This window comes from Equus asinus, chromosome X (assembly GCF_041296235.1).
Source record: "Equus asinus isolate D_3611 breed Donkey chromosome X, EquAss-T2T_v2, whole genome shotgun sequence".
Lineage (NCBI taxonomy): Eukaryota > Metazoa > Chordata > Mammalia > Perissodactyla > Equidae > Equus > Equus asinus.
This window is the reverse complement of record NC_091820.1, coordinates 113,840,760-113,865,215: the sequence shown is the minus strand read 5'-3', so window position 1 is coordinate 113,865,215 and position 24,456 is coordinate 113,840,760. Positions and strand designations below refer to the sequence as shown.

The following is a 24,456-nucleotide window of genomic DNA, read 5'->3' as shown; positions in this document are numbered from 1 at the left end:
AACACTTTGATAAGCATCACACTCCTGTTTACCTAATACCCATCACAGTTAAAACGGCAACACAGAATTAACAAAAGGGAGAGCGAGAGAAAGGATCCCATAAATCTCACGTCTGCCTTAAGACATAGAGCCTGCAGTTTCATCTGGTTACTTACCATTTCACTCTTTTCCAGAAAGATTTGCCCTCACTACCTTTTTTTTGGCAGGGATACTAAAAGGGGGAGTCCAACTCAAATTTACCTCACCAATCACCTCCACTTGCCCCCCAGGAGGCTTCACTCTGCCACACAGGCCCCACACATTTCCACTTGGGTGTCTTCCTCTCCAATAAATCTATTGTAATTGGAAACATCTTCATAGGCATACTCTGCACTCAACTTTCTACCACACATCAACCATACTACTGAGGACCTAGAATTTTCTAAGTCAATCCATGTTTTATGACAGACATACCTGGGAATGAGTTTTGGCACAAATCAGACTGGAATCAGCCTGGCTGTCCCCAAGGGATAAAATGCGCCCACAGTAGCATAAAGCAAAGTCAGGGGAAGGTCACCTCAAACTGTTCTTGTGGCTGGCAAAGCCTCTACAACACTAGTTCCTACTGGCTTCCCTGCAGGCTTATCTGTCCATATGGGCAGAAAACACTAACACAACCCCATGGACGAAAGGAAGAGAGCAAAAGTGTGGCAGAAGAAAAAAGGAGGTAATAGGTATTTAGGGAGATGAAAGGAGAGATCTTGTTGCTAAGGGACAAGAGTTGGCTGGCTCCTGGTCCTACCTCTCCTCCTGTCCCGTTTGTGTACACTTTGCTTCTTTGTAATCTCTAATCAGGCTCTATGGCTTGAATGTCGCCCTGGTGCCCAGCGTTTAGATGCAGCAACCCACAGTCCTCAAGGTTGAGATAATCAAGGCTGGATTCTCCTTAAACTCTCTGAAAACACACTAACGCAGTAGAGCTGATCAACTAATATCAAGTAAGTAGAAGGGGAAAAGAGAAAGGATGGGGATGGTGGAGAGGGGTGATATACAGAAAGCTGTTCTGGCTAATCGGCAGGGGTTGGTTGACTCTTAATCATCTTTCTATTTCTGATACATTTTTAAAAAAAGAATTTTATTTTTGTATCAAATGTTGCTAAATTCCATGGATCAAGTGGCTACTGACAGTACACAAAATTGTAAAAATTAAAGCCTGACTCTCTCTACAGCCTCTTCAGAGACACTTACACAGCAGAGCTGACATCCAACAGGTAAGAAGGGAAAAGAGCAAAGAGAGAGAGGGAAGGACGATGGCAATCTGGAGAGAGGTTCAGCTTAACCTCGGGTTGGATTCTGGTACTCCTCCTCCTATCTCAACATTTTAAGGCATTATACGTTTCCATAATAATTTTTAATAAATTTGTATGGTTATGACACCTGCACTCATAAGGCAGGCTGAGTAACCCCCTAAACCTACATAAAGACACTAACGCAGCACAGGTACTGACACAATATCCAGAAAGAAAAATGAAGCAATCGACGGGTAGAAGTAACTGGTAGGAAGATGGAAGTTAGGAGAGAAGTGCTGGCTAAGGTGGGAGCTGGCTGACTCTTGGGCCTCCTTCTCCTACTACCCTATTATTTTAAGATATTCCACCTATTCATAACCTCTGGTTAGATGTCCTCCTTAGGCTGGTGAACCACAGTCTTCAAGGTGGTCAGATTGAGGCTGAGTCTCTGAAAACTTCTCAAAAGAGATGAACACAACAGAGATGATCACCAAACGTATAAGTGGTAAAAGGGGAACATAAAAGGGTGGACATCAGTGGCAGAAAGATTAGAAGTTAGGAGAGAGGAGATGGCTAAGGACAGAGATTTTGCTGGTTCCTGGTCCACCTCCTACATAACCCCATTTTAAAAAATTTCTCTAAGTTTCTAGAGTAGTGTACAACTATAGTTGAGAAAGTTGTGAATTGGGACTTGTTCTACCCACAGCTTCGGTGAATAACTATCACAAGAAAGCTGATTGGCAAACGTACAATAGGTAGACAGGAAATAAGGAAGGGGAGAGAGTGGCAGGACTGGAGAGTACAGAGATGGATTCTGGCTAATAAGTAAGAGGCGTCAGGCTCCTGGTCCTCTTGCTCTGCTATCCAAATTTTAAGGCACTACACTTTTCCATAATATGTTGCTTGATTTTAGTCATTGGGCCAGATGCACACAATCTTCATAGTGTTTATATTGAGGCCATGTATCCTGAAAACCAATGTAAAGACACTAAAACAGAACAGGAGAACACAAAACAGAGTGTATAAAGAGGGAAACAAAATGATGGTGGCAGGGAGGGTCTGGTAGAATGTTGGAAGTTAGGAGAAATGTTCTGACTCAGGGGAGAAGTTGGCTGGCTCCTGGTTCACTTTCTCCACCTGTATGACTGTTTTAAGACATCTCACTTGTCCATAACTCTTGCCAAAATTCATTTCTTGAGTTGGCTACACAGAGACCCAGAGGTGGGACTATTGATGTCTGTCTAAAACCTCCATACAGACGCTAATGCAACAGAAATGACCTTCAACCATCTGGATGATAAAGGGGAAAATAAAAGATAGTTATAGAAATTAAAAGTTGGGGTACAAGTTCTAGCTAAGGGGCTGGAATTGACTGGCTCCTGGTCCAGATTCACTATTATCTCATTATTTTAAGGCATTTCACTTGTCCATGACTCTTGCTAGATTTCTGTTTAAAAGTTGGCCACAAAAGGGCATCAAGTTGAGAATACTGAAACTGAGTCTGTCTAAAACCTCCATAAAGCCACTAGCACGACAAGGATGAACACTAAGCATCTGGATGCTAAAGGTGAAAATAGAGGAAGGTCAGGGGCAGAAAGATGGAAATTAGGAGAATGGTGCTGAAGAAAGGGCGGGAGGCAGCTGGTTCCTGGACCACCTTCCATCTGTATTTAATTTTGTAATGCATATACTGTTTCCTTCACAAATTGCTGCATTCCACTGTTGTTGTGAGAAACCATAGTCTATAAGGATTGAAAACAGAGGCCTGATTTTTCTCACAGGCTCATCAAAGACACTGATGGGGGAGAGGTGGCCATAAAACATTTAGCAAGTATGAGAAGATATGTTAACATGGTGTAAAAGAAGAAGGCTGAGCGTCACAGTTATCTCAGGATTGAGGATCCAGATAAAGCGCAGGAGGTGTCAGGTTCCTGGAACTCTTTCTGTAATACTCCAAAATAGTAAGGGGATACATCTTTCTATACTATCTTCTTAAAAATTTTTCATTCTGCAAGACACCCACAGCAGTCAAGGTGGTAAAATCGAGGCTGTGAATCCTTGAAACCAATCTAAAGACAACAACACAGATAAGAGCCCATACAACAACCAGAGTGTCTGAGAAGGACAATAAAATGGTGATGATGGAGAGAACATAGTGGCAAGATGATACAAGTTAGGAGAAATAGTTTGACCACCACAGATCCTATCAGGGGAAAGGAGGAAGGGGAGAGAGTGGTAGGATGGGAAATATTAGAAGTTAGTGGTTCCTGATCTGCTCTTTTCTTGTTACCTTTTGGTGATCTTTTCTTGAAGTCTGCCACCCAAACTCTGCACTTTTGGGAATTTTGATCCTCTTTCCTCCCTAAACCTTATAAAGAAGTATTGTAAGAGTGTCAGCCATCCAGCACCGATCTCTAACAGAAGGTTAAGGAGTGTGGAAATGGATATTATATGAGCACCTCTGGCAAAATAGTTAGTTTCCTAGCTCCTGGCCAATTTCGTTCTCTCATATTGTAATCTACAAGTGGGACTTGACATTCTATCTCTTCTTTTGAGAATTGAAGTCTCTGGCATCCCTGAAGGCTTTGTAAAGTTGCCCACACAGATTTTATCACCCAAAAGCCAATCGGTAAAAGTGGAGGGGCAGGCCCAGTGGTGTAGTGGTTAAGTTCATATGCTCTGCTTTGGTGGCCTGAGGTTTGTGGGTACAGATCTTGAGTGTGGATCCACACACCACTCATTAAGCCATGCTATGGCAGTGTCCCACATACAAAATAGAGGAAGATTGGCACAGATGTTAGCTTAGGGATGATCTTCCTCAAGCAAAAAGAGGATGATTAGCAATGGATGTTAGCTCAGGGCCAATCTTCCTCACACACAAAAAAAGAAAAGTGGACAGGGGAAAGGGTGGGGGTAAGATGTAGAGACAGATGCTTTAGGAGAGAGCTTCTGGCTAAAGGGAGATGTTTCTTGCCTCCTAGTCTCCCATTTTCTTCCTTCCTATGATTACCAGCACTTGACGATGGCCACCTATAATCTTCTATGTGGGAAATTTAGAGACCCTGGTTGCCTAAAACTTCTGTAAAAACTAGTGAAGCAGTTAGGCTTTCAACATACAGACCCAAGAAATAAAAGAGTAAAGAGATGGGGTTGCCGGGGGTAGAGAGAGGCAGAGGAAAGCATGCATACTATCTATCTGGTTGCCAGAAGTGTAATTATTCTCCACAGCCAGTTACCTGAGACTCCACCCCTGAAGTTGCCTCTTAACTGGTCAGTGTTTATCATGTGACCTTTTCTAGCAAGATCCATCCTCACTCCTCCCTGACAGAAACATGCACGTGGGACACAGTTCCCTCAGCCAGTTAGCTCCGATCACTCTCATGAGGCCTCCTTTGGTCAGACATATTCTAACTACTCCCACTCAGGTATCTGTGCCACAGGCCCAGCCTCCTCCTCATACTCCACTTCCCCCGTCCTCTGAACACTGCTGTGAGTAGAAGTAGTGCAGCGACCAGACAGCAGTATGTGTGAATAGAAATGCACCTAAAATTACTATTATCAGAAAATCTTGGTCTCCAGAAAGAGCATAAGTTTGATTAATGATTTAAATATGTGGTAAGCGAGTTTACAAGTTTTTACCTTTTAACTCATGCCCTTGGTTCAGAACAAAATTAAGATTTGGTTTAAAATTTTTAAAGTCTTTTTAGTTTGTTCCGACTTTTGTTTCAGGATTGAAGTGCCTGAATGAGCACTTGTTCCAATGGCAGCTGCTCGAAAAAGGACAGAAAACCCATATCCTTTTATGTAATACATGCATTTTACCATGTCTGACTTCAAAGGAAATTTCTATATCATGAATTCTATTTGCTCATTGAGCTTCATCTGCTATTAAAATTATATATTTTATAATAATATGTTTTTACCAAAGACAAAATACGTTTCCATAGATTTCTTTGCTATTTTTCTAGGAAAGGACGTGTCGTTTTGTTTAAGCAGTTTTATAGCAACTGTTCTATCCCTTTGATGAATCACAGCCGTTAATTTTTTGCTTGAAAACCAGTTTCTTCTGGCATCTCCTATCTAATCAAAGATATCAGAATTTCTTTGCCTTTTTTTCCATTTTTAATTTGGAGTGTTTGAGTGTGGGGCACACAGTCATGATCTCATATACTTGGGCTCTGAGAACTTACTTTTTCAAAAGGATAGTACTTATCACACATAGTACCTCAGCCAAAGAATTTGTTACATTTTGAGGCATTAGTGTCTATAAAACAAATTAATTTCTTGCTTCTTTTGGACTTTTCAACTTGAATTCACTTTGAATGAGACACTAATGACTCTCCAGTTAGAGGCTCTCTTGTCCTCTAGAACCCCTTCTCTAACTGTCTGCCGACTAAATTAACTTTCATATTCCATATGCGTCTTAAAAATAATATGCCTCAAAGCAAAGTTATTATATTTCCTTAACATCTCTTCCTCGTCCTGTATCCCTTCTTTCAACCAATGGCACTTTAGGCCTACTGAATCACTGGGTGTGGGGCCCAAGCATCTGTATTTTTATAAACTCAACAGGTGGCTTTGAAGTACAAGTGGATTTGAGAACCACTGGCCTAGATTACTGACCTAGCTTCCTAGTTGGTGCTCTGACTTTCAGTTCTTTACCTCTCCAGTTTATAGTTCACATAATAAATCTGCCTTTCTAAAATACCGGTTAGAGCATAATACTCCTTTCCTTAAATCATTGCACTGATTCCCTACTTTCAACAGACATATTAACAGCTGAATATCTTGACGTGGCCTTCAAGGATTTCCATTATCTGTGATCTTCTACTCCCCTGACCTCATCCACACCATTTCCTTCAATAGACCTCATGCTCTAGCCACCTCATGCCCTTTTTAACCTTGGTAGTATTTTGTCTGTTTTGTTTCCTTTGTCTAGAAAGGGCCCCCACTTCATCATTTATAGCTCTGGGTGTCTCTATTGAAATTTAACTCTTTAAAAACCATTTCAATTAGTACAATAATAAGAAACATCTATATCAAATTTGTCTTTGTATCCTCTACCAAGTTGTAAGAGGGCCAATTGTGCTCCTTTTTTGCCAATAATTACATAGGCTCCTGCACACCGATGACTGCTTAAGGGCTTTTGTCCTCCTTCATTATTGTAGGCCTTCTCTTGCCTTCTGTGTAATATGTGTACACCCTACAACATCATTGCTGAATGACTCCAAGGTTTGGAATTACTTGCTGTACTGAGTGGAATTTCTATTAAGCCCATTTTATTATTTCATGGGGATTTTAATAACTAGAAGTGTGATGATCAGATACTCAATGATTATTGTGTGCTTAGACAAGGCTTATCAAATTCTAGTGTTGCTTGCATTTCACCAGTTCTGTTTGGTTGAAATTGTTGGGATTTTTTGCTAACTGCCACAGTGGTATCTTTTCCTTTGGGCTGGCCAGTAAACTGTGCACAGAGGGAGACATTAAAAGAGGTGAGAGAAGGCAGAAAAAGATTGGAGGCAATCCTACTGCTCACAGATAGGGTGAGTTGAAACTTTACTTTCTCAGTTTCTATGTTCTAAGTATCTGTACACTTGACTATTTGCCTCTGAGCAACAATGGCAATATTTGTTGAAAATATGTATATAATCTCCAGAGGTTATTCCTTTCAGAGGGAAACTACTCATCTGTATTTGTAAGTTCTGGCATATTTCATCAGTTGTAGCCCTTCTCAATCGCATCACATCTGCTTTGTTTGATCCGGTGCACTGTTGCCCACATCTGAATGCAACTCTATAAAAGCACTCATGACCTTTGTGCCTAAGCAGTTCATGCAGGGCCTTATAAGCTACCCTTGATTAATTCTCCTGGGCCATCTTTGACACAGATACCAGTTGCACGATACTAGTTACACAAGTGGCATCTAAACACAGAGTGCCTCTGATTTGAGAATAGCCAGACAACTCAATCTTCCAAAGATTCAAGTGACTTTACTATTATCCTGTCTCCCTTGACTTATACATACTGCAATTCAGTTTCCTTCTGGGAGTGTGGATAACTGAAAGTTAGAAATAAATATAGTCAAGGCTTATTTTAGAGCATCTATTTTTAAGATATTATGTGGAGATTTCCTTCATATAATACTATTGTTAAGGTATATTTTATGCAGAGAGGAAAACAGAGACAAGATAAGTTGAGTGACTTTCATTGAGTTGATGGTAGATTACAGGTGAGAAATGGGAAAGATTGTTTGCCTACAGAGAAGATGAAAACAGCAGAATGAGTCTTGGAAGGCTGCCAAAGACAAGTATCTAGCTCATAATTTGGATGAAGGCTGGCTCTGTCTTTAGTGCCATTTGAATTGTTCATTTGGGTGATGCTTTGATAGAGAAATGCAAAGTAATTGTGATGACTAAAGTTATCAGGTTGCTAATGAGAGACACAAGTCTTTTTCTAGAAGCAGGTCCATCCTCCTGGGAAGGTATAATATGTAGCGTTGAAGATTACACCATATAAATTAGCACTTGATTACAGGTTGCTTGTATTGTTCACTCACTGTTTTATTCTCTAATCTAATCAACAAATATACTTTGAAACCCTCTAAATGCTATCTGTTGGTACAATAGTGAGCCATATCAAACCTGGTCCCTGACCTCACTGCACTTTAGTTCAGTGGGAGTTATTTGTATGAATATAGAAATAATTACAAGTTGACATAGTGCTATTAGTGGGGAAAAATAGCCACTGGTCTCCTTTTTATTAATAGTTATATTGAGGTATAATTTAAATACCATAAGATCTATTCATTTGACACTGATTTTTTTAAAGCAAAAATCAGATCATGTCCTTTCCTTGCCTGAAATTTTTTAGCGGCTTTCTGTGGCTGTTGAAAAAAGCTAAAACTCCTTAACCAGGCCTACTACTAAGTCTGACATAATCTGGATCTTGTCACTCACTCTGCTCTAGCCAAAATTGCTTTCTGACAGTTGAGAGAAGAGATCAAGCTCTATTCTGTCTCAGGACCTTGGCATATGCTGTTCCCTATGCATTGCATGAACTTTCCCTGATTCTTCATATAAGTGGATCTTTCTCACCATTTCAAAGTCACCTTTTCTGAAAGGAGTTCTCTGGCCACGCTATACAGAGTTTTGATTCCCTACACTCTGCCACCTCTTCATTCCCTGTCCCAGCACCTATTCTATCTTCATGTCAATTATCACAAGCTGTGCAAGTTTGGTCTGTCCAGTATAATTATAAAGTTCTTAAGGACACTGCCCTCTGTCTTCCTTGCAGTGGAGTGAACAAGGTATTGGGCATACAAGTGGCATAGAGAAAAAATAACTTACTATAAAGATCTGTAGAGCAGTACTGCCCAAAGTGTGTGTGGACTGGTGCTGGTCTGCTGTTTGTTACCAGTATGAGATGATATAAGGAAAGAAATTGAGAGTAAACCTTTAGAAACTGTTATACCAATTTGACAGAATAGTATTATGGCTGTTGAATCTAATACTAAAAAATTTGAGCTTGTATTTTATATATCTTGTTTTGTTTATTTCATGTTTTTTAGTAATTTATTTTTGTTGCACTTTTATTGGTCTGTGAAGATGTGGGGGAAAAAACTGGCCCTCGTTTGCAGTTTGAGAAGCACTGTTTTAGAGGATATGATCTGGGGAGCCTGGGGGAGAAAACAGAATTCTTTCAATTCATCTTGCTGGAACATTGGATAGGAAGTGATCTTTCCTGGTTAATTTCAGGCAGCCACAGAGAGAGAGAGAAAGACAGAAAGAAATGGATGGCTGACTATAATGGAGGCATTTTTAGACAGGGAGAACAAGAGTTTTCAAGTTGGCTACTTTAAGCTGACAAGTGCCTGTACCTTTCTAAATGCATGGTAGGAAGTTGGACCCCAGCCCAGTCCCCACTCCTTGCTTCCTTGATGCTCTGCTGAATCCTATCTTCATATGGAGAAGAAAGTGAATCCTGAGCCGCCAGTGAGGTTGTGTACTCAGGGGAGGTGACTGGGCTCCTGCCATTTGGGACCAGTGGGAGGTTTTCCCTTCAAGCCCACCTCCTTTGCCTGTAAGGCCAGGCTCCAGCCCAGTGAGCTCTGTGTTTACATGCCATCTGCTGAGGTGTCAGTGATCACAACACGTGGCTTTGAGCATTTGAATTTTTTATTTAGAACATTAAAAATGGAAGAACAAAGGAAAGGAAAGAGTAGAGAACAGAACAAGAAGGCCTGGAAGGGGAAGGGAGCAGAAGGGAACAGTTGTTATTGGCAAGCAAAACAGCATGACTCAATCTCATTCGAATTTGTTTTCTCTCTAAACAAAGTGTGCCCTTCTCTGTTTAAGGTACACCCCAAGACCTGGCAAGCTGCAGAATTCACTTCTTCAAGCTTAGGCCACTCCTGGCTGCGTCTTTTGGGTTCTATTTTATGAGTAATGTTTCATCTTAGTAAAATTTTGAAAAAATTAGATGTAATCTAGTACCCCCATTATTATTTCCTGGCATACTAATATGAATGGGGCAGATGGAGAGAGAGAGAAGAGAAAGCAAGAGAAAGAAGGGGGATGAGAGAGAGTACGGGAAAGGAAGAGAGAGAGAGAGAAGAGGGAATGTGGTAGGAGGGAAGAGAGTGATGGAGATGTAATTGGTGCCTGTTAAGATACATAGATACTTTCATATTGGCCCTTGGATAGGTTTCAAACTCCAGTTCATAAAGCTACCCTTTTTTTTGAAGCCTTTTTCTCCCTGATCACTTTACCCTCATATATTTCTAGTTTATACTTCATTCATATACATTTGTCTTTGCAAATGTCCTTACGTGACCTTTGTGGAGGCTGGCCTTCAGTCTCACTGAAATGCTTGAGTTGGTAAAATGGGAAGAGCATGGTGCTCTATCAAGAGTCTGACCAACCTGAATTGGAATCCTTGTTTGGCAGGGGATTAGCTACGAGACTTTGGGCAAGTAACATATCTTTTCTGAGCCCATTTCCTGATCTCTAAAAAGCTTGAGCAGGTGGGTGGGGAAGAAATCTCTCCTCATAAGAGTTCTGAGACTATTAAATGAGAAGTCTAAACAGAACAGCTAGCACAGCAGGAAGGAATCTAAGATACCTTAGCTTCCTTCCCCTTTTCTCCCTAGCACAATGGCCTGCTTTGCTTGCTCCTGTGGCCCTCTACCGCTGGCAGCTGACATTACCAAACTTCCGCTTGCAAGGTCAACAACTGTCCCCAACTCTGGGATCAATCTCAACTTAGGGAGGGAAACTATTGGGTCTTCTAAGGTAGTGATTAACTGATGCAGTACTGAATGAGTCCTATTAGGGCTCATGTTCTCCTGTGAGTACCTCAAATGCTTGAGGTTGGGTTTCTTTGGTCTTATTTTGGGGACTGGGTACTGAACATCTGTTGTTGGACCATCTTAACCCAGATCCAATTCGTTTTGTGTCAGCTGCTAGAGGTTTTGATTGATTCTTCAGATCCTCAGCTCTGTTTAGAACTTAGTTAGGGGTCCTCACACCTGTCTTGGCTTTTGCCCGCCAGGACTGATTTTAAGGCTTCAGTCTGCCTTATGATGATATCTTAAAGGATAACAGGGATCCCCCATTTATGTCCTCAGTGTTTACCCAGCTGCTGTGCCTATACTCTCACTCCTAGCCTTCCTTAGTCCAAACTGATCCTCCATAAGGGAAGAAATGTAGAGCTGAAAGTGACCTTGGAGTGTTTTCCAAATTTTAGTCATTAATAATCACCTTTATAATTTTTTGCCACATAGATGGATGATCTGAACTATAATTTACCTAATATTTTTCTTTACATTGACTCAATTTTTTTAACCTATCTACTTTAGCCTCATTCTAAGGAATGGTATCTGTAAAATCACGGAATTGATGGGATTGTTATCTTTTTCTAATACACATTTAATATAAATTCAAAACTAATCAGTTTAAGAAAAAGTTTTGCCACGTGTTACCTAAAATCATCTCGTGTACAAATAGCACACTTTGGGAAATAGCAATCTGGTCTAACTCTCCATTTTGCATTAAGAAACAGGTTCAGAGTGGTTTGGTTTGTCACAAGGCTAGTCAGAAGAATTCTTGGGATACAAACCTGTCTCTTAGCTCCTGGTCTGGTGCTTTTTTCATTATGCCTATGGTTAGTCTAGAGTTCTGCACACTATTACTGACATATATGAAAAAATTAAATCACAATACATTGTCTGGGAATGCAATGTAAAGGATCCTGATCCAGGACCTCACCATGAAAGAAAGGTTGCTTGACTGATAAATTGTATAAATGCTGGTTACGTCTGGAACTTGAGTAGAGAAACATTACCACCTTAGAGAGAGTCCTGGAAGAGAAAACAACAATTGATTATGGAACAACCCCTCAAAAGCAATGACATCACCAACCGATACAGAATTTGTAAGAGGCTTACTTACTCTTTTGGGATGTCCACTTCTGGCCTGACCAGATCACATCCCTTGCCTGTGCTCCTGATGGAATCTTTTATTTCTTCCAGGGATTTCCATAATTTAGAACTTTCTGTGGCTTATTATTCACTCTGAAATGTACATCCTGACCTGTGAAAGGCCTTTGTTGAAGCATTCATGAGCTATCCAAGTCTTCTTACTTCGGGATTGCTACCAGGGAAGATCCATATAAAAGTACACAGAAGTCTTTGCCAGATAGATGGAGCTCAGTAGCAAAGGAGACACTTGGGGCTCTGGTGCAGGTGATTCCAGAAGGCTTGGGTAAGCAGTGTGACTGTTTTTGACTTTGCATTTGTAGAAGAAGGCAGTGGTTCTGGGCTGTTGTTACGCCAAGATTCAGATTAGACTTTGTTCCCCTGTGTATATGTCCTCAGTTTTCACCCAGCTGGCTCATCTTGAAAGGTCAGATGGCTCATCTTGAAAGGAAACATCTTAGCTCCACTTGCCCTTTTCTGACCATCTGAATGACTTCTAAATAGTTTTGGTTTGCTGTGTGCGTATGTGTGTTTGTATCTTTGGTGGAGGTGTTTGTGGTATTTTTATCTGATTAAAAAATCTAGAAACCATTATAGGGATAATCTGTCTCATTATTTTTGTCAGAGATTGGCAACATTTCCTATTTCTGTTGAACATATGCAATTTGATATAGAGTACAGGGACTTAGGAAAAAACATGGCTGAGTTCAAATGAAAAGAAGGTCACTAGAGAAAGAGAAGGAGTGGTGGCTCAAAGCATGGTGGATGAGTTCATGTTGACGTGATACTGTATATTACATTCTTTCTGAAGGAACAGACTTTGCTTGTTCTTGTAGTAGGAAGCCTCCCAAGGTCTCATAATTTTGAGTTCTGTATTAGGCATTCAGTTTACCATTCTTTTCCCTAACCTTGTCCTAGTGATTCTCTCTTGCAGTTCTATTACTCCACAGGCTCTCATTTCAGTGAGGTCTGGGTCTCAAAGTTGAAACCAAAGCTCATCTAAAGGATTGTCAGTAGGATTAGTGAGGCCAAGTTAGAATTCTAGAATGGGAAAGGTCTTTTAGATCATCTGGTCATCTTAGGCCAACTGAGACAGCCATTGATGTGCATTGCTGAGATCTCCCTTTAAGACAGAACTGGCCTGAAGGAGTTGAGTTAGCTGACAACCTCCAGCTTCAGGTGCCTTCAGTGTCTGCCTCAGCTTTCAAGCTGGAGGTGTGTGCTTCCTGGCCAGCTGCCAGCCAATGACTGAGCAAGGCAGGGGTACAGTGGCTCACCTTTTGGGGCAGCATGGGGTTCCTCTATGTGCAGACTTTGCACCAGAGCTCCCAGTTGTGCTGGCCAAGACTTTCTCAGAGCTATACCACAGGCTGAAGCTCTTCTTATCAAAATTCCTTCCTTTCCCCTTCCTTCACCGACATCAGACCTGAATTGTGGTCTGAAGCTCTCCCTTCCTACGTGTGCTCCTCTCCCTTTTATCTTTCACGGGTATTACTCCCAATAAATATCTTGCACTTCTGGTTATATCTTATCATCTGCTTCCCAAGGACCCAATCAATACATCAATGAACTCCCCATTCCCATCCGAGTTTTACAGTAAGGAACTTGAGGTCCACAGAGGTGAAGTGACTTACCCAAGGTCCCATAGCTAGCTAATAGCAAAGTCAGTATGACAACCCAAACTTTCCGACCCCCAGATCAATGCTCTTTCCCAAACTTCAGTTGTCCATGTGCCACCACAACGGCATATACAAAAGACAGATTTTGTTTTATCCATTTATCCCTCATGCTATTGTTCACTTGACATATTTGACACCTTAAAAAATTATTTCATTTGTTGTTAAGTCTCTACTTTAGCCCTGTATAAAGTAATAATAGCCATAAAATTTGGATTTTGATGTGCTCATTTTATATTTTCCTAATACATATTAAATAAATACATTACCATTATGACAAAAAAAAGTTTGTGTGTGCACTACCTAAAGTCATCTCACATACCGTCAGTGATGGGTGAACCCTAGGATGTATAAGGTAGAGGAAAAGGAAAAGGGAGAGGGAAGAAAGAAGGAAGGGAGGGAGAGAGGGTGGGAGGAAGGAAGGATGGAAGGAAAGAAGGATGAAAGGAAGGAAGGAAAGTGAAATATCTATTGGTGAGAAAGAAATGGTAAAAACACATCAATGACAGCTTCAGGTGCCTTGCTGAGACCTCCATGTTTCCTGACAAGTCCTAGTCTAACCTCCAATGAGTCAACAAACATCCTTTATTTATTTGTTGCCTAGAAAACAAACTGAATGTATTCAGATACAAATTAAGAATCGAGACTTCTCCTAAGAGTCGATTCATTTATCCCCAAAACGGACTGAAGTGCTCTTTTGGAGAAGATGCACACTACATTTCAAAGCAGTAGCTCTAATCTTCATCTTATAAATTGTTTGAATGTACATATTTCCTGAGAAAGGTTTAAGTAACATTTCCTTTCTCATTTGAAAAATATTCATTATTAAAACCAAATGTTTTTCTTTGATTTAAGAAATCTAAGAATATAATTACAATAATCTTTCACCTTTGTTGCTATTCTTTTGGTTTAAGAGCTCTGTAATGATAATGATTCTCTTGTGCTAATGAAACAAAATTGGGGTTAGAACTCACGTTATGTATTAACTTAATAGATTCTTAGTATCATAATGATAATTTAACATTTCTCTTTCATTTCATGGAGATAGTATTATTCAGAACCTCTGCCAAACAGATATTACTAATTTAGAAGCCATTTTGTTAATTCCTAAACCAACTGTTCTTTTAGAGAAAGAAGAGCTATAAACTAAGCTTAATGAAATACTACCTTCAAGAATCTCACACATTTTAAAGGTATGAGAAGTTTGAAGGTATCTATTCAAGTTGTGTTTTATTATGAGCAGAAAGGTGGCTATAGACTTTGGCAGGGTCACTTAATGTTCCATGTTCAAATCTATTTCTGGCATCTGGTTTGAAAAGATTTGGTAGTGGTCTGCTTCTGGAAAGACAAATCCAGTAGTGACATGTACATACACTTGGATTAATTGGGGAAAGATTCAGTTTCCTGTGTCCCCTTGTCCCTTGCCTTACATTTCAAACCTGGGTAAAAGAGTTTACATTTCAAATCCAAATTGAATCCAAGAGTAATCAGTGAAGAATCATATCAAATTACTATTTTTTAAAGGAGAAGAGAAAATAAGCTTCACAGCTAAAACAGAGACAACAGAATTGAAAACAGAGTATTGCATTCAGGTTTGGGTATTTACTGACTCATTTCTCCAAGCATTTAGAGAACACATTAGGTACTTCACGTTTTTCTCTTTTAGATGATTACAGATGACACGAACTAAATAGAATATATTGCCCTGGGAAACTTAAGCTCTGCTTGTTCTTACCAGGTTAGCAAGCATGTAGTGATAACCTCTTGAATGTTTCCCCAGGATCACAACCTGCAGAAAGAAGAAATAAGAAATATTACTTACTTAAGAAGGACATTTTCAATTGCACAATGGGATGGCTAGAGTAAATTTTAAATGATCAACAAAGTGGTAGGTCTTTTGCATACAGTAAAATCACAGTTAATTGGACCAGATTTCTTTTTATTGCATTTCATTTTGAGGCAGAGAATACAGGAAGAATTGCTAATATCAAAGTTAAAAATGTCAACAACAGGGGAAAAAAAAGCTCTCTAAACTTCCAGGTCAGTAGCATCATTGTCACTTAAAATAGATGGCAAAAGCAATCAAGCTGATGATTCCCACCCATGAATTGGATTTCTGTACTTAGCTGTTGAGATGGAAAATGGGCTGAACTTCGCATACAAATTAGAAAATAGAATGTACAGTACAATTTTTTCATCTGGAATGCTTAGGGAATAGAATGCTCAAGGAATGAGGTTAATGGGATTTTCAGGTTAATCGAGGTTGCTTTTGCTTATGGAAAATTTTTCTAAAATGTTTGCCTTCCTTTTTCTGCTTTAATATGAAAGACTTCTGACCATCTGTACATCTTTTGTGCTGAATGCAATGCCTTAGGGCAGTGGGGAATGGGATTTTACCCTAGGGGACATTTGGCAATGTCTGAAGACATTTTTAGTGTCACATTTTGGAGGGGTGACTAGCATCTAGTGTGTAGAGGCCAGGGATGCTGCTAAACATCCCACAAGGCATAGGACAGTCCCTACAACAAAGAATTAGCCAACTAAAGATATCAGTAGTGCCGAGGCTGGGAAACCCTGCCTTGGTTCATCATTCTTATCATAATTTTCATGAGTAACACTGTATTAATACCAAGCTTTATTGTTTACAAAGTACATTTTTATTATCTCAAGATTTATAAGTGGACTGAATATTTCCCAACCAAATGTATTGGTTGGCTGTTGGAAGTTTTTGACTACCTCACATAAACTTATATTTCCTTATATAGCTAAATACAACAAAAATTCTGGTTAATTAAAGGTTTTTATAAAATGTCATTTTATTGAGTACTGACTGTGCAAAGTACTATGCTGGATGCAAGGAGTGGAAATGAGGAGGGGGATAACATAGAGGTTAAAGACACAACCACTTTAAGAGCCCTTTTCAAGAAAAACAATACAAAATTAAGAGTACAATATTTGGAATAAGGCCTTGGAAAGAACCTGTGCAAGTAAGGGGCCATTAAGTTTAAGCTTCATGATAAGTTCCTATTGGACACAGCCCTCAAGGGTTAAAAAACAACTTGGAAGATAATGTTGCACACATATCAAACCAGAACTATATATGGGGCCATAATAATAATAATAAAACAACTGCCCTGAATTGAGTGCCTAGTATATGCCAGGCACTGTGCTAGGCACTTTATATGCATTTAATCCCTAGAACAATTTAACAGATTAAGTACTGTTAGTTTCATTTTACAGATGAGGAATCTTAGCTAAAGAGAGTTTAAGTAATTTGCCCAAAGCCACACAGCTAGGAAGTGGTAAAGCTGGAATTAGAACCTGAGTCTCTCTACCTCTAGAACCCGTACTCTTGACAGTGCATTACATGGTTTCTTAATATGTGCCAAATGTCAAATACCAATAATTGCTCTAGGTACTTGGGGAAGAGGAAGAAGAGATGTCTAACGCCTGCTGGGGTGCATAGGGAAGGCGTCCTGGAGGAGATGAGGTTTAAGCTGGCCCAGAGGAGTGGAATCACATGTTTAAATATCATGCCGGCATTAGAAGCCTTCAAGGCACTTCAAGTGCTGAGAGAGAGAGGGAGAAAGCGAGAGCGAGAGAGAGGGAGAGAGAGAGCACTGTTTTCGATTAATTTAAAATATGAACCGCATTTCTGACTGATTATTTATGGAGAAAATGAAAGGTTAATGAATGTCTTGAGGAGGTGATTTCTCACACTGCCATGACACAAAATGAGCTGTTAGGTATCTGCTGGGATGTATTCTTCAGTGTCCGCTTGTGAGAAACATCCTTACTGGTGACATTTGTTAACTTTTGATGGCAAGTTGGGACCATATATTTGTTGAATTTTTAATTCACTGACAACCCTCAACATAATAAAATCAGAGGGTTTTGAGTTCTGTCAGAAAAATGAGCAAGATTCCTAAGGACATCTGGCAGAACTTAGAGAGAAATAAAGAAGCACGCACAAAGGAAATTGAGTAAGTCTTTCTCACCAGAGGCAGGGCTTAATGTCCTTTTTGAGCATAGAGAAGGCAAGAGGGAGCCATAGAAAAACATTAGTGTGATGAGGAAAGCCATAAACGAGAAGCCAGGAGCCCAACCTTGTCATGTACTCACTGTTTGTGGGCAAATCAGTCAACTTTCTCCAGCCTCCATTTCTTTACCTGTAATGTGGGACAATGAACCTGGCCCTTCCTATCTCAGCAGTGTGGTCACAATCAAACCGAATAACATCTACTAAAGTGTTTGGGATGTGCATTATGTAATTATGTGAGGTTATATAACTGTGGGAAGGGGTCATTCACTAAGACGTCATTTTTTCAGGTTCAGCAAAGCTTAAAACTATTGGTATATCTGCTTTAATCTATGCCTGGATGGTCCATTCAGAACAAATTCACTTATTTGAAGGTAGATCTCTCATAACATCACCCTTTCAAAACTTAGCTTAAACTGAAAGAGATGGGAAAGTTATGTAAAGATAGGAACCTTTAGGTGTCACAAATCTGCTGCCTTGAAGGTCATAATTATTTCCTCTTCCCTACTTTCAGTGCCTTTTAAACTCTTATTTGACATACAGTTCTTACCAATCTTGGTTTTCTACTTCACGGTAAATGAAAAGCTGCAAACTAGAAGGGGTGTGTATGGAGGGAGGGGGTGATATTATAAAGAGGTACATTAGCAACAGAGGAAATGACAGACTGACTTAAAGGAGGAGGGGCCCAAACAAAGCAGACAACATTGTACTACTGCACAGTATAATCATGGATGTTCATTGTGAATGCCTGAATCATCTGGGTATGGCTTCTTGAGTTCAGTTATTTCTGCTGAAAAACCCAGGGATATGTGTAATACATTTTAGCGGAGCTTTCCATCAGAAATGCTCAAAGTCCTGACACTTAAGAGAGTACACTTCAATTATCTTGAAATTTTATTTACCTGGGATAGCAATAAGCCTACTGATGTGAGCTAAGTGAGACCTCACGGCAAAAAGCGTCATGTTTTGTTCTTGGTCTTTTCCTTTTGAATTTTTGATGCAGGGTTTTGTAGAAGTAAAGGTGGGATGGGAGGGTTGTGTGTAACATGGTGCACAAAAGACTTGGTTAATGGGAGAAGTTCTTCTTCAGTTAGTCCTAAATCTTAATTTTTTCCATCTGTTATAGATGAACAAGTCATAAATCGTACCCTCAGTTACTTAATGACTCTGGTAACCAAGAGAGTATTCAACTTTGCTTTTACAGTAATTATAATAGCTCTTTCTGAATTAGTTTCAGAACTTCAAACATAAAAGCTGTTTTACAGTCTACCGTGAAATTTAAGGAGGAAATACCAAGTTCTCAAATCCATGTTTTGTATTCCCTGTACCTTTGTAAGATTTGTTGGAGATGATGGATGGCTTGATATGAAGGTAGATATGATAAATGTAATAAGGGGAAATGTGTGAAATGTAGATAAAATTCATTGTTTTAAGGAAATTTATTTTTATCTTCATAAATAGGATCTGAAATAAAAAAATGCCACAATCCTCATTCATTGAAACTTAACAGTTTCATTTGCAAAAGAAAGAGCTCTTACATACTAATTCACTGAGTCGTGCGTATAGAAGAGCTTTAAATCATTTGTTACAGAAGTCAGTGAATCATAGTCTACCCATTTGGGGGAGACTTTCCCTTATTGACTCCTCCATCCACCTATCTGTGAAATTGGGGGCTGGGTATCACTGAGTAGTCAAAAATAATTCAGAAAATGTTCAGTTGGTTTTCTATATAAGAGGCCCTTTCTTTTTCAATTTAATGCTTAATCTAGACATTTTCATAATTTTAGAAATTGCTCCACAAGACTACTTGAGAGAGGCCCACAGAACCTTTGGGAGCAAAAGCATCTGTTTTTCTATGCTCACATTTAAAAAAAATATGTGTGTGGAAAAGTGTCTCTGTATTTTTCCCCTTAGATCCATCTGGTATGCAGATTAGGTTATTTGCAGACCTAAGTATCTCCATGTTTGGATTTTCTACATCGGTGCCAAAAAAGGATCTATGTATAAAGATTGATCTTGTTTCGAGCACAGAATATGCCTTGCCATCCACCTTAATCTGTTTCTCTTTCATTTAGGTACCCTGAAAATATTTTGGAGGCTGGGGGGAAAAATTGGGGAAGTTTCTGATTTTAATTCACCATATTTTCCTCATTTGTTGTACAAGTATTTTCTCTTTAAGAACAAGCTATTAGACCACATTCCTTTCTTTCAAAGAAGACATTTTTTTTCAGCCCCTCTCTTCCTTTCCTGCTTCCTGAGTTAAAAAAAAGTACTGTTGTCCTATGGCAACCTATCTAATTCCAGCTGTTTGGGAGTTAAATGGTTGTATGCTACAGAAATCTGTCTTAGAATATGCCATACTTCCCAGAAGAAATCTTCCATCAGATATGATAAAAGGTGTTCATTTTTTGAATGAAAACCCCTAGCTACTAAACTGCTTTAGTCTTAGTAAACATATACCAGAAGTCAATTCCATTAGAATTATTGTCTAATAATCTCAATCTGCACATACATGCTCTCCTATAACTGAATGACAGTGCTTCATATTGCAGTGATCTGACTTGAATAAATGTGCTGGATTAGTGAGGTAGAGGAGAGCCAATTACCCTCCCCAAAGTCAGCCCAATGGCAGTGGGGTGGGGGTGGTGCAGATGGAGAAAGAAAGGCTGAAGCTTTTCATAAAGAAGGAAAATGGGAGTATAACCGAGAAATCTCATCAGTGCTTATGCTGTCTACAGGGGAAGCTTATGCAGAGAGAAGGCAATTGAATAAGGCATCAAATAAAATGCTGGGATGTGAGGATTAGAAGACAAAGATTTCACCAAAGAACATGTCTTTTGGAAGTTTAACTTCCCGGATTTTAATACTGTATTCACTATGACTAAATGGAATATATGGAAGATTTAATGCTAAGCAGGAGAGGCAAAGAGAACGTACAAGTAAGAGGCAATAAATGGCCACAAGTAAGTTAAAGGAGCAACATATTCTTGCTCCTAGGGATAAGGGACCATTTCAATGCGTGTCAATCCTGGTGGGAATGCCTCATTGCATTAACCCTAAAACAGTATTTCTCAAATTCATTCCTTTACAAAATTCCTTAATGATTTGTATACTATCCATATACCACATTACTATTATTTTCTTAATATTTATCTTGATAACTACTGCTTCACTTAAATTTAGCTGTGTCCAAAGCAACAATATCCATGAAACGACAGAGAAGAAAATAAATATAACTGTATGAAAATAAAATACATTCATCTAGATGTCACTGAAAATCCTCTGCCACCAGGGGTGATGGGAAATATTGCTTTAAAAAGCAGTCGTGTATTTAGGTAAGAGAATGCAGATCATGTTTCCCCGTCCTAATAAAATAAGGTTAATTTTTATTGTGGTTCAAATCTTAAAGAGTATCCACATCCACTTTCAAAGGTTCATCAGTCTTGGAGCAAAATGATGGGCAGAGTTGGGGAAGTAGCAATTAATGCCCTGGACTGGGTACAAATGACAAATCTGGAAACTTACAAAAGCATTTCCTAAGGCAATTTACACCTACTGCTCCACCCAGGAAGCCAGCAGCTTTGATCAGCTAGAGTCCTTGGTCATGGGGGTCAGTAATAAACACCTGGACCTTTCCACTAGATAACATTCCGTAAAATGATGCATTTCCAAACACTGTGCCTTTTCTTGGAGTACTTCATCTAGAAGACCCTTCACAGTTGTCAGTGCCATGGAGTGGATCCCGACTCCTACCAACACTGTGTACAGCAGAGTGGAACCCTGCTTGGGCTTTTTGCACCATCCTCTCACCTTCCGGCATTAGATCAGACAATGCTCCACTGCTATTCACAGGGTTTTCATGGCCAAGTTTTTCGGAAGTGGGCGGGCCAAGTCCTCCTTCCTAGTTGATGTGCCTTCTGTCTTAGTCTGGAAGCTCCAGTGAAACCCGTCCACCATGGCTGCCCCTGCTGGTATTTGAAATACCAGTGGCATAGCTTTCAGCATCACAACAACACACAGCCACCGCAATATGACAACCAAGAGATGTGTCGTGTGGTTCTCTGACAGGGAGACGATCCCCCACTGTGGGGGTGAGAATGCCGAATCTTAATCACTAGACCACTAGGGCTGGCCATTTTTCACAGTACCCTATTTATATTTGGAACCATTTTAGACATTTCTTCAGAGAGGCAAGGTAGGTGTGATTTTAACTAATATTCAGTCTAGAAGAATATAGCAAAAATTACATTAGTTTCTCTTCAACATAGCCCTATGTATGACTTTTGTAGTCTATCCGCATTTTGTATTGGCTATCATCCCAAATTAGTGATAATTTATTTTAAACAAGACATTTTTTTATCTGAAAAAATGCCTTTGTTCTTTGCTCCAGGTCGGTTCCCATTTGAGCTAGATGTACAGTTGTTTGTAAAAAATTTTTTTTTATTGAGTTTATGATAGTTTACAACATTGAGAAATTTCAGTTGTACATTATTGTTTATCAGTCGTGTTGTAGGTGCACCACTTCACTCTTTGTGCCCACCCCCCAACCCCCTTTCCCCTGCTAGCTACTAATCTGTTCTCTTTGTCTACATGTTAAACAATACATTTTAAATAAGTGTTCTTCAAGCATTTTTAATGAAATTTACTGTCAACTATTTTATGTTCACACAGCAGCTTTTATTTTCATATCTACAACTTTACTCTAAATATCAAATTGTATGTTTTTACCTTTCTCTGCAGATTTTGCAAAATCATTTGGGCCCAAAGTACTATAATCCTGAATTTCTGAATAAGACCTACTGGAAGGACTGTATGTGTGGTGAGTAGAAGGCTTGGAAGTGCCAGTGGACTCATTACTTGGATTTTCTTTTGCAAAAGGACTAGCATAGTGTTCTCAGGCATACAGCTGATTAGTCAAATAATGTGTTGGTTCCAGCCACAATCATTTGGGGATAGGTGGGATAATACAGGACTTCCTTCATTGGCCCAGAGGTCACACCTTCCCGTCTTTAGGCATTTATCAGGATCAACAACTCCAGCATCACACCTAAAATGACACTTTATAGTGTTTAAGCTTTTAAGAGTCTAACACTCTTTATAGATGTGATCTGAATCACCCTTAAAGCTTGGAACAAATAGGTATTTATTAAAGGTGATTCACTAGAAAGAGCCATGAACCCTGAAGTCAGATGGTTCTGGATTCAAATCCCGCCATTTACTTATTAGCTCCATTACTGTGTGCAAAACTGAACCATGGATGGTTGGTAAAGTATTAGAGGACCAGCTTCAGCCAAGAATGATGGAGACTCCAAGTCAGGAGGGGAGAGAAAGAAACATGTGATGTGGGGATGTGGAGAATGAGATGTTCTCCTTAGAACTCCCTGATTATGCCTCTGTAAATTCATTTTCTGTTTGTGCAATGCTTCCAGCATTTGACACCCTAATGTGTGAGATTTTCTGATTGCTGAAGGAAGTGAGAGAACATGTTTACGTTTTTAAATACAAGTAAATCTCTATCAGAAACCCAGTGTGTTTTGGGCCTTTGATTTTCAGGGTAGTTGCGTATGTGGTAGGTGTCTCCCTCTTCTGGGAGCCATGTCATTTAAGTGTATCTCGACTTGCGAATGGATGACAAATGGTGATAGAGGCCTAGTTCATGGGAGGCAAAACACCGGTCTCCTAATTCACAAATGTTTGATTTGGTTTGGTCCTTCACTCTTGCTATTTGAATTTGGCATTATCTTTCCCACTCTGATAGGTCATGCACCTTTGTGATCACACTAACACAGTAACAGTTCAAGCATTCCAGGCAGAATTACAGACTTTTAACCAAAATTAGGAGATTCTTGAAAGCTAGTTATTAAATATTTAGGAATTTTGTGAGCCAGTTATTAAACCGTTGGTAGCTTGAAATCAGCTATGCTGGGAGTATTTACACTACAGAAATCAGCCAACACTAAGAATCAGGACTTTTTCCTTACCTTGAGAGCCAGTTTACCAGCGCACCACTGAACTCAGAAGGAATATGGATTGAAGTCCCTAGTGGATGGAAGGGTTGCCTCTCTTAACGACATTTCATTTGTCTCTTCTTTCAGTGAACATTTGTTGAGTGCCTGCTCTGTGCCAATCCTGGGGCCAGACACTGGAGAGACAGAGGTCACCAAAACCTGGTCCCTAGCCTGGAGGATCTTAACACTAGACTAGGAAAGACTGCCAAGTTAACAGACAATTATAATCCATTGGAAGTAGTGCGAGAACAGAAATATGTTCAAGGTACAACTGAGGAGAGAATGATTAACTTATAACTTGCTAGAGATAGAAAGTACTTTGTCTCCAACTAAGGCCTGAAGAATTTTTTCCTGTGGTTTTCACAAATGGAAACTTGACAAAAAGGTAACTTAAAGAGAATGCTATTTTGAAAACAAAGAGAGATGTATTTCAGAGGGCTATTTCTCTTGATTTCAGGAGAGCCTTGCTGTGTTACAATGCTTACACACCAGAGGAAATATTTTTATTTAGACCAACTATAGGCATTTGTTGTGATGGTAGCCAGGGCTGACTCCATAAGAAATTGTGACTGGAATGATTGCTTGGAAAAACTAAGTTAGAAGGGGTATAAATGGTTATATAGTAAATAGAAAGAGATCTGCTAAGGGCAGTGCATCTCAGCTTTCCCAATTACATGCTGTGCAAACTTAGGCAAGTAACTTAACCTCTCTGTCTCAGTTTTCCATCTGTGAAACAGGGAACACAATAGTTGGGAGGCAGTGGAGTAGGGTGGTCAAGAGTGTAAGCTAGACTGCCTGGGTTAGAGTCCCTACTTTGCCCTTTAATAGCTATGTAACTTTGGGCAATTAAACTCTGTGTTTCAGTATTTTCATCTGTAAAATGGGACTATTATCGGTACCTCTTTATAAAATTGTAGTGAGGAATAAATGAAATAATGTATCTATAGTTCATAATGCAGCGCCTGATGCTTATCATATATTGGTTATG

At 39.6% G+C, this 24,456-nt stretch overlaps 1 protein-coding gene across 6 annotated transcripts in view; it reads right to left on the bottom strand.

Annotated features, from left to right (window-relative positions):
• The window catches only part of GRIA3 (glutamate ionotropic receptor AMPA type subunit 3), a 272,052-nt gene that overhangs the window by 92,670 nt on the left and 154,926 nt on the right, over positions 1-24,456 (bottom strand). For all 6 annotated transcript variants that reach the window (XR_011499627.1, XR_011499628.1, XM_070502043.1 and 3 more), the window contains one exon: positions 15,157-15,210. Coding sequence is in view for 4 of the 6 variants with exons in the window: in XM_070502043.1 (XP_070358144.1) it covers positions 15,157-15,210 (54 nt within the window). In the remaining 2 variants the exon portion in view is untranslated. The remainder of the gene's footprint in view (positions 1-15,156; positions 15,211-24,456) is intronic.